Source organism: Molossus molossus, unplaced genomic scaffold (assembly GCF_014108415.1).
Source record: "Molossus molossus isolate mMolMol1 unplaced genomic scaffold, mMolMol1.p scaffold_m16_p_13, whole genome shotgun sequence".
Classification (NCBI taxonomy): Eukaryota; Metazoa; Chordata; class Mammalia; order Chiroptera; family Molossidae; genus Molossus; species Molossus molossus.
In genome coordinates this window covers 47580768-47591385 of record NW_023425348.1, presented here as the reverse complement: position 1 = coordinate 47591385, position 10618 = coordinate 47580768, and the positions used below count along the sequence as shown (strand labels likewise).

General features: G+C 40.7%; 2 protein-coding genes across 2 annotated transcripts; both read right to left on the bottom strand.

The window, feature by feature from the left end:
- Nucleotides 1-393: 393 nt before the first annotated feature.
- Nucleotides 394-1338, bottom strand: LOC118628551 (olfactory receptor 52B4-like). Its single transcript, XM_036259532.1, has one exon. It carries the CDS (start codon nucleotides 1336-1338, stop codon nucleotides 394-396), a length of 945 nt encoding a protein of 314 aa, XP_036115425.1.
- A 6030-nt stretch (nucleotides 1339-7368) lies between these two features.
- On the bottom strand, nucleotides 7369-8334 carry LOC118628863 (olfactory receptor 52B4-like). The gene has a single exon (XM_036259845.1). The coding sequence runs from the start codon at nucleotides 8332-8334 to the stop codon at nucleotides 7369-7371; it is 966 nt and encodes a 321-aa protein (XP_036115738.1).
- Between the last annotated feature and the right edge of the window lie 2284 nt (nucleotides 8335-10618).

Below are 10618 nucleotides of genomic sequence, written 5' to 3'. Positions count from 1 at the left end.
AAGGTGAAGGGATTAAGAAGTACAAATTCATTGCTAGACTGACAAACCTCAAAGGGAAAGGGGTTGGTGGGGTGGGAAGAAATAAACCAAAGAACTTATATGCATATATGCATAACCAATGGTCACAGACAACAGTGTGGGAAAAGGCAGGAGGGGGGCGGGAGTGGGGAGGAGGGGGTCAATGGGGGAAAAATGAGGAACATCTGTAATACATTCTACATTCAACAATGAAAATAATAAAAATTAAAAAACCTTACTAATACAATTGTACTAAAAACAACTTGTGGAGTCATTTGATAAGTATCTCACTTATTGCCATATACTAGTTTAAAGATCACTCCATACATGGACATAATTACTACACAAAAGAATGTCACCTTCCAACATGGAAAGTTATGTCTGCTTTGTAAACAACAGATGAACAACCTGGTTCCGGATCTGTTTAGTCTTGATCCCATAAATGATGGGATTCAGCATAGGAGGAGCCAGAATGCAGACATCGGCTAGCAAGACATGGATATGGGGTGAGATGTTTTGTCCAAACCTCTGAGTAAGGGTTGTAAAGATCCCAGGCCCATAGAAGAGAATGGTGACACAGACATGGGAGCCACAAGTATTGAGAGCTTTGTGGTAAGCATATTGGGATGAAATGTGGAAGACAGCTCGGAGAATCAACACATATGAATAAAAGATTAGTACAATATCTAAGACCACTGTTGACATTAGGACAAAAAACCCATACCAGATGTTTACTCGTATGTCATCACAGGAAACATGGGCCAAGACAATGTGCTTACAAGCTGTGTTTTGGAGGATGTTACTTTTGCAGAAAGTCAGTCTCTTCAGAAAAAATATTATGGGAAACATTATACCATAACTTCTCAGGATGATAGTCACACCAATTTTGCCAATCAGTGCATGTGTAACAATGGTGGTGTATCTCAGTGGGTAGCATATGGCAATGTAGCGGTCAAATGCCATCACTAGCAAGATCCCTGACTCAGAGATGAAGGTGGAATGGATGAAGAAGAGCTGAGTGATGCAGCGATCCAGGGAGATCTTCCCAGCATGGAACCAGAAGATGGCCAAAGCCTGAGGTACTGTGCACGTGGAAATGAAAACATCTGCTATGGCCAGCATGCAGAGGAGCAGGTACATGGGTTCATGGAGGCTGCGCTTTGTGAGAATAATAAAGATGAGAAGGCTGTTCCCAAGCAGGGCTATGACATAGGAAATGAAGAAGGGTATGGAAATCCACATGTGCTGGTCCTCAAGGCCAGGGATGCCCAGCAAATGGAAGACTGTGTGGCTAACACCAGTGTGATTTGAGGTAGTCATGTCTGAATCAGATGACCTGGCACCTCACTTCCTATTCACAGACAGAGGAAAATTCAGATTTTACTCAAAGATTTTCTTAACAAAAAAGGACTATTCACATCTACCTGATTCTATTTCACTCTTAGGATGCCAGGGACTGTGATATTAAAGGTGAATAAAATGTGGCTTGTTTTCTGAATGAGTCTTAAGCTCAATAAGATAGACATTTATATAACTAATGATTAAGTCAACATATTAGTTATACTAAAATACTTAATATTAAAACACAATAGAGGGGGTAATTCTTATTCCTCATATTTGTAATGATTTTAAAATGACTTTGGGGAGCAGCAGGGGAACAACTGTAATACTTTCAACATAAAGATTTTTTTTAATGGCTTCAGATCTGAACTTAGCCTTGAAAATAGAGCAGGATATCATCAGGTTGAGAAAATACCAAGTAATAAATGGAGTGAAGTCGTTTGGAAATCTCAGAAGAAAGTTTGACACATAAATGCAAAATATGTTCAAGGCAGCTTTCAGCTCTGTGGGATTCTGACCTTGAAATGTGCAGTAATTGGGGAGGAAATACCACAACAAAAGTAGATTGGCTCTGAATATAAATTAAATAATTTAGACAGTATCATGTTAGCAAAAATGGTCAGCCATAAATAGTTCTGAAATTGGAAAGCATTTTGAATATACTTATCTGGCAGCTACACGAAAGATAGAAAGGATGGAAAAAGAGCAAAGACTGAAATTTTATAAAATAGTGAAGTTTCAACTGAGGTAAATTGATGTATTGGTGAATCACTGTCACGGTGAAATAAGATCAGGAAAGTATCCTTTTTAAAATTTTTTATTTATTAATTTGTTTTTGTTACAGATGTTTCTCATTTTTTCCTCATTGACACCCTCCTCCCCTTCCCCTCTCCACCCCATCCCCAGCTTTGTTGTCCATGTTCATTGGTCATGCATACATGCATGTAAGTTCTGTGGTTTATCTCTTCCCCCACAAACCCCCCTCCTCTGAGGCTTGTCAGTCTGTACCCCACTTCTATGTCTCTGGGTTAATTTTGTTCAGCAGTTTGTTTAATTCATTATATTCCACAAATAAGTGAGATCACGTGAAATTTTAAGCACAACGATAACATATTTTGTGGTAGTTTTTCTGCTGTTCCCTCTGTGGTAGCATATAGTTGCCGGCTGAGGGGACATCCTTTCCTAGGTCAGGAGGGCATCTCAGTTTCATTAGTTTAGAAAGGTTTCTTTTACTTGACCCATTTCAACGAAGAGGAAATTATGCCTAGTAAATTTAGAAAAGCTTCAAATTCCAGCTCTGTTCTTTGAGTTGTGACAATATTCTTGAGCCTGAAATTCCTCTATTGAAAAGGTGATGATGGGAATCCCTACTGCCTGCGTTGGCAGCAGAAATTAATGGTGTGTCACAGTGACATGTTCATATCAGTGCCTCAAATTGAGAAGTTACTTTAAAAAGAATACATTAATTTCTGCTGCCAACGCAGGCAGTAGGGATTCCCATCATCACCTTTTCAATAGAGGAATTTCAGGCTCAAGAATATTGTCACAACTCAAAGAACAGAGCTGGAATTTGAAGCTTTTCTAAATTTACTAGGCATAATTTCCTCTTCGTTGAAATGGGTCAAGTAAAAGAAACCTTTCTAAGCTAATGAAACTGAGATGCCCTCCTGACCTAGGAAAGGATGTCCCCTCAGCCGGCAACTATATGCTACCACAGAGGGAACAGCAGAAAAACTACCACAAAATATTTTATCGTTGTGCTTAAAATTTCACCCGCTCTTGATATTGTCTCCCTTAGTACTGTCTCTAAAATGGGAGGGGAAGGCATAAATTTTTGGTAAGGATATAAAGCACTGTACATCCTGTACCCAAGCCAGGAGCAGACTGACAAGTTGAGAAATGGCTCTGTTGTCCAGTGTCATACAGAATGAAAAACCAGGTGCTAACATGAATAGAAGGCAAGCCAGCCAAACTGTAACTGGGGAAGAAGGCAGAAAAACAAGTTAAACTGTTTCAGATTATATAAGAAATGTAGGTGGTGTAGTAGACAGAAGCAAGCACAGTTGCTTGTAAAAACAATCATTTTAGCCCAGTCTGCGTGGCTAAGTTGGTTGGAGCATCGTCCCTGCACCAAAAAGTTGTGGGTTTGGTTCCCAGTCAGGGCACATACCTAGGTTGCTGGTTCAGTCCCAGGTAGGGGCACATTCAGGAGGCAGCCAATCAAAGTTTCTTGATGTTTCTCTCTCACATCAATGTCTCTCCCTCTCCCTCTCTTTCTCTTTCTATCTACCTATTTGTCTATCTCCCTTTCTCTCTCTCTCTAAAAAAAAATAAAGAAGAAGAACACTGGCCAGTGTGGCTCACTGGTAGAGCGTCGAGCCATGCCCCAAGAAGTCATTGGTTCAATTCCCAGTCAGGGCACATGACCAGGTTGTAGGTCCGATCCCCAGCAAGGCATACAGAAGATGGCCAATCAATGTTCTCGCTCGTCGGTGTTTCTATCTCTCTCCCACTCCCTTCCTCTCTCTATTTAAAAAAAGAAGAAGAAGAATTTCACTCTTAGGGCAAACCTCTAGATCCTAAACTCTGCACACCTTCTCCAGGTAATTGTTTAACTTGGAATAGATTTGCAGGATTTGAGTTTAGTGCAGGAGACAGTGAGAAGTTCAGATATTCAAGGGATGATGAAGCAGAGGTAAGCTATGGTTAGCATCTTTGCATTAGTCAGTGACTGGCTTAGACCTACCACACAGTAAATTATATCATCATCTGTTCCCTTGCCCTCCAGATTTTATTCTCCTCACCTCTAAATTTAATTTCTAGAACAGGAAAATTTTCCCCTACTTTTATTGCTATATTACCCCTAAGAAATAACTAAAACTGTAATGCAAATAAAATCACTTGAACAGAGCCCAGTGGAGGCTTGTGAGATGTGCCTGCTGTGGTCAGCAAATACAACCAGGTCTGTCTGTGGTCACACAACCACTATGAGCATATAAATTGCCCTGTGGAAAGCCATCCTCCCGGAGGAGATGGAAAAAATCAAAATAGATATGGCAATACCACTGGGGACAATGAACAAGTGTGGTGCTATAATGACAAAGTAATGGCAGGAAAAGGTGATGATAAAGCAAATAAGTCTTACATAACTAAAGAGAAAAGCTGACCAGGACTTCTTTACACATGTTGATAAACCTGGGATTCTTTGGGAGCAGCATAGGGGATTTTTCTTTAAGATAGAAGAGAATACAGGCTAAGGAGTTCTCCAGTTAGGGGCTGGCCTTAGGGTGAAGTTTTATGAACTAGAGTGGCTCCTTTTATAATTCAAGGTCACCTTTAAAAATCTTCTCAAATGCTTCATGAACGTTTCTACAGCCTTGATCCAGGCACCTTCAGTCCCCTAGACAAGATTGCATTTAGCTCTCTGATTTGTTCCATGGAGCTGACCACCCCAACTCAGGGCACCCTCACAGTCCACCCACTGTGTCAGGAATGGGCCTGCATGACACCTTTCCACAGGTCACGCCTATCCCTCTAATCATTGGAGTCTAATCATTGGAGCACCTGTCTCGGGGATAGTAGCACATTGTCAGTGTTTCCCAATTGACTATAAACTTTCTGAGGTTGGAGAATTATCTTGTTTAAAAAATAGATGTGGCCCTGGCCGGTTTGGCTCAGCAGTTAGAGCGTCGGCCTGCGGTCCTGAGAGACCCGGGTTCGGTTCCCGCTAAGAGCACGTACCTCGGTTGCAGTTTGTCCCCGGCCCTGGTCGGTCGTGCGGGTGGCAGCCACTCGATGTGTTCCTTTCACATCGATGTTTCTCTCTCTCTCTGTTCCTCTCTCTCCCTCCCACTCTACCTGAACAAAAAATGAAAAAAAATAAAAAATAAAAAAAATAAAAAATAGATGTGCCCTTAATCTAGCACACTGATGCACAATGTAATAATTCCTCAGTAATGAGATACTGGATGGGAGATATGAGTGTCAGGACAGAAGCCACAGGTGAGTCCTTTCTAGTACCTAAATGTTGACAATCAGAATCGGGTTCTAATGTGGAACTTTATCTGGAGGGGTCCAGGCTCCTTGGCGTAGAGAGCTAAAATGTGGACTCAGGCCCAAAGTCTCCCCACTCTGCCCTCCCAGACAGCACTTCCCTTTCTACTTAGACGTCTATATTGGTGAGTCTGGTCCAGTGATGTGCTGATGAAACAGCTGTTGGTGGGGAGAGGGGAGCCCCTTTTTGTAGTGTTTGTTAGGTTAAATACATCTGTGTTACTCAGTTTCAAACTACCTACTTGATGTCCCTATATGTAGATTTGCAAAGAAACGTATACAATTGACTCTTACAAACACTGCTGCTGCCATTGCTCTTATTCTACCCAATAACTCCAGACAAAGGTCTTAATATTTTCAACCATCTGCCTCATGCCTCATAATTTCTAATTTTCCTCTTGAATTTTTATTTCACATCAATAAGATAAGCACTCACCTGCTTCATAGGCAGTACTAATGGACTGGAAGGGGATGAGTCACAGGAGGACTCTAAGAGACGAGCATCAGACAGCAGAGATTTTTATGCATTTGCCTAAAGACTACAGAGTGAGCTAATACACAAGGGATCTCAGACTTATTGCACATGGCTCAAGTCATTATGGTTTTGCAATCATGTCTTCACACCACCTGGTCCCCCAAACTCCATCTATATATTATAGGAGCACATGTATTGTTTTCAATAAATCCAATGTTAGCATTGCTATGGAAAGTATTTCTGATTCCAATTAATGGAAATTTTAAAATGTTAATCCATTATTAATCAACACATAACTTGAAAGTCAACATACAAATTATATTTTATAAATTTATTTTTTTAACACTTTTATATTTATAGAAAAATTACATAGTATACAGATGCCATGCTAACATGTTACATTAGTATGATATATATGTTACAATTAATGAACTAATATTAGTGCATTACTATTAACTAACATCTATACTGTATTTAGACTTTGTAGTTTTTACCCGATGTCCTTTTTCTGTTTCAGGATTACACTTAGTAGTCATTTCTCTTAAGGCTGCTCTCAGCTGTGACAGTTTCCCAGACTTTCATTGCTTTGTGGGGATTTTTTAAAGATTATTTTATTTATTTTTTTAAAGAGAGAGAAAGGGGTTGTTGTACAAGAGCCTTCAGGGTATTACGAGGCATGTGCCTGCAGGATGAGGCTACTGCAGCACTAGGGTGTCAGTTGGTCCCACCCAGAACACTTCAGTTCTGCTCTGCAAGGATATATAATAACTGATTGGTGTGTCCATATAATTCAAGAAAATGGAAACTGAACAACTAGAGGAAACCTTGCCAACACCGAAACCAATGGTGAATTTGGTAAACGCCCTGCAGAAGATATGGAAGACAAACAAGCTTTTAAAAGATCTAGGAATACTGATGAGATGGTTGAACTACACAGACGTGGAAGTGGGGTACAGACTGACAATCCCCTGAAGAGGGTGTGGGGGGGAGAGATAAACCACAGAACTTACATGCATGTATGTATGAACAATGGACATGAACAACAAAGGTGGGGACTGGGTGGGGAGGGAGGGGGAGGGGGGAATCAGTGGGAGGAAAAGGAGAAACATCTGTAACAAAAATAAATTCATTAATTATAAAATTAATTAATAAAAATATAAATAAATGTAAAACAAACAAAAATAATTTTAAGTGGTTTGTCCTTAAATAAGGTTGGTTTTTTAAATATTAGTATGAGGAAAACAACCAAGAGGACTAGGAAAGTTGTAGAAAGTTGCTCAGGCAAACATGGCACACCTCTCTCTCTCTCATTTACAGTTGAATATGCATACCCGGTAACATTCTTGGTGAACTTGCTCCAGAAACACAATTCTGAGCTATTCCCTAGTGTTTCAGTTTACCACTAACCTTTCCACGCATCATTTCCATAGACCACATCATGAATAGCTACAGATGCTGAAAACTCTGACCCACTTCCAAAGTTATTTCTGCTTTGGAAACATGTGAACCACCTGCTCTCGAATTTGCTGGGTCTTGATCCCATAAATGATGGGATTCGACATAGGTGGAACCAGAATGCAGACATTAGCCAGCAAGATGTGGATATGAGGAGGAATGTGGCGTCCAAACCGCTGAGTAAGAGTTGTGAAGATGGCAGGCCCATAAAAGAGGATGATGATGCAGATATGGGAGCCACATGTGTTCAGAGCTTTCTGGCGTGCATCTTGGGAAGGCATTTGGAAGACAACATGGAGAATCAGCACATAGGAAACAAAAATTAACAGGACATCTAAAACCACAGTCGACATTATTACAAAAAGTCCATACCAAATGTTCACTTGAATATCATTACAAGCATATTTGGCCAAGCCAATGTGTTCACAAAAGGTATGAGGAATAATATTATTTTGGCAGAAAGTCAACCTTTTCAAAAGAAATATTATGGGGAAAATTGTACAATAACTTCTCAGAAAGATAATAACACCAATTTTCCCAATCAGTGTATATGTAAGAATAGTGGTGTACCTCAGTGGGTAGCATATGGCAATGTAGCGGTCAAATGCCATCACCAGCAAGATTCCTGACTCAGAGATAAAAGTACAATGGATGATGAAGAACTGAGTGATGCAGCGATTTAGGGAGATCTTCCCAGCATGAAACCAGAAGATGGCCAAGGCCTGAGGTACTGTGCACGTGGAGAGGACAATGTCTGTTCCAGCCAGCATGCAGAGGAAGAGGTACATGGGTTCATGGAGGCTGCTCTTTGTGAGGATAATAATGATAAGCAGGCTGTTTCCAAGCATGGCGATGATATACGACATGAAGAAGGGGATGGAAATCCACATGTGCTGGTTCTCTAGGCCAGGGATGCCCAGCAAGTAGAACACCGCATGGCTAACACCAGTGTAGTTTAAGGTAGCCACATGTGGGAAGACTACCAGAGACATCACTTCTTATTCACAAACACAGAGAGAAACAGTATTTCCTATAGTATTTTATGAAGGCACCAAGCTTTTGACATGCTCTACATTTTCATCTTCCTTGAACATGCAAGTAATAAGAAACGTAAAAGGTCAGTAGAATATAGTTTCTGGCCCAATGAGTGATAGTCTAATTACAAGGTATACATGTTCCCCACTAATCAAATAAAACATTTTGTTGTATTTATTTCTCCTTCAGAGGATCACGAAAACACAAAGGAAATTATTCTATGTATCTGGAAAGGGTGAAACAAGTGTTTCTTGAATGTAAAGAACTTTAACTTGACTTTGTGGTGGGTACTTTATCATAAGATAAGAATGAAAAGAAAGGGAAGCAACAAAAGAAAATGTGGCTATTCAAATCAAAGTATAACGTGTTCATGAAACAGTGTTTGTTCAGCTCCAGGTAGCTCTGCAGGTAAGAAAGCAGCGTAGATGGTTTTTCAGGCAAATTTGGTCTAATTGATGGAAATGAGATTTGAAGTCTCTCTGACTTCACCAAATACAATTTGCTCCCTTGTGAAGAGAGTCAAAGGAACTTTAAGAAGTAGCATTGACAGAGCGGTGTGCCTGAGGTGAGATAATTATGCTCAAACCTTAGGAACTAAATTTACAGATGACTGAAATTGGAAAGTAAGGCATTATTGCTGCAAGGAGAACTGCATGATATTGGGAAGCTTTTTCTTCAGATGGAAATTTTATCATTTAGTTCTTAGTGTGCATTCATTCATCATTCACTCTGTCATTTAGGAAGCAGTAACTATTTTCAGGCATCATTATAAACTGAGAATATAGGGGAAAATGGGAATTTTACAGTCCTATGAACTCATGGTTTGAGATAAAACCAAATTCATAAGCAGATAGGTTGAAGAGTTGAAGACAAATGTTAATCCCCCCTAATGAAATAGGGTTTTAAAATACCTAGTTCAAAATAAGCTGTCGATCAAAATAGATCCAGAGACATGGAAGTAGAGAACAAACTGACAAACCTCAGAGGGAAGAGGGGTGATGAGGTTTGGAAGAAATAAACCAAAGAACTTATATGCATATATGCACAACCAATGGACACAGAATATAGTTTGGGGAAAGCAGGAGAAAGGTGGGAACAGGGAGGAAGGGGCCAATGGGGGCAAAAGGGAGGACATCTGTAATACTTTCAACAGTAAAGATAAAAATAAAATACCTAGTTCCGTAGCTAAGTTATATCTCATGTTCACTAACATTATTTCTTCCACTCCAGTTACCCACTTGGTGCCCACAATTGTCCTTTCTGGGGAGGAAAGTCAGCTCCAGCTCACCATTCTTCAAGTGCTGGAGGAACATGTTAGCTACAGAGTCACCTATCAAAAGGGTCTAGTCAGCTGGGCTAGGTTAGGGCACTGTCTCCTGTAGAGCATATGGCTGCTTTCTGAAAAATTTCTCTCCAGTGACGGCAGCTGACTTCCTGCATGAAAAAAAAAGTGGATGGCACCAAAGGGGTGTGAGAGCGGGTGTGTGTCCCCACAGACCTGATTGGGAAAATACAGGAGAAAAATGATAAGAAAGAAGAGGCAAATGCGGAGCTGGGAAGGAGGAAAGATAGGGAAGCTGGAGAAGGCCTTGTGTTTGCAGAAAGGAGCGGCAGAGGAAATGGTATTCACTGGAGCCAAAGAGACAAGCCAGGAAGCTCAGAGGTTGAGGATTTACCTGTTTGATTGGTCTTCTGGCAAAGCTAGACTTTGGTCTGACACAAGTTTATCTAAATGCTCCACTCAATGCTCTTCCCTTATTATTCTCTTCTCACATCTGCCCAAGGGGTCATGGTCCACTTCCCAAGCCCTGCTTTGAGAAGCCTAACACAGGTCCTGGTCATTCTCAGGGCTCCTCTCATATTTGCCAAGAGGGGTCTGCAGTCTAAGTCAATATCTTTTTTCTGTTTTCTCATGTCGTCTCATTATTAGGACACTTGTTGGATTACTTCTCTTTCTTTGCCAAAGTTCATTAACCTCAGCTACCAATATATCCTCAACCTCCCTTCCCACACCTTACCCTCCACTTCTGCTGTAACCAACCAAGACACAGATGCCTCTTGTCTTTATCATTCAGCATCCATACATATCAGTAACCTCTAAAGAGTCCTGTGGCTTCTGGCCTGTCTTGGATAGAACACCAGCTCAGTCTTTACCCTGATCCTGGAACCACCCCACCCAGAAACGTCTATTTTACTTACTACCTTTTACTGGGTCTTCAGGGACAGCTATGAGATTGGAGA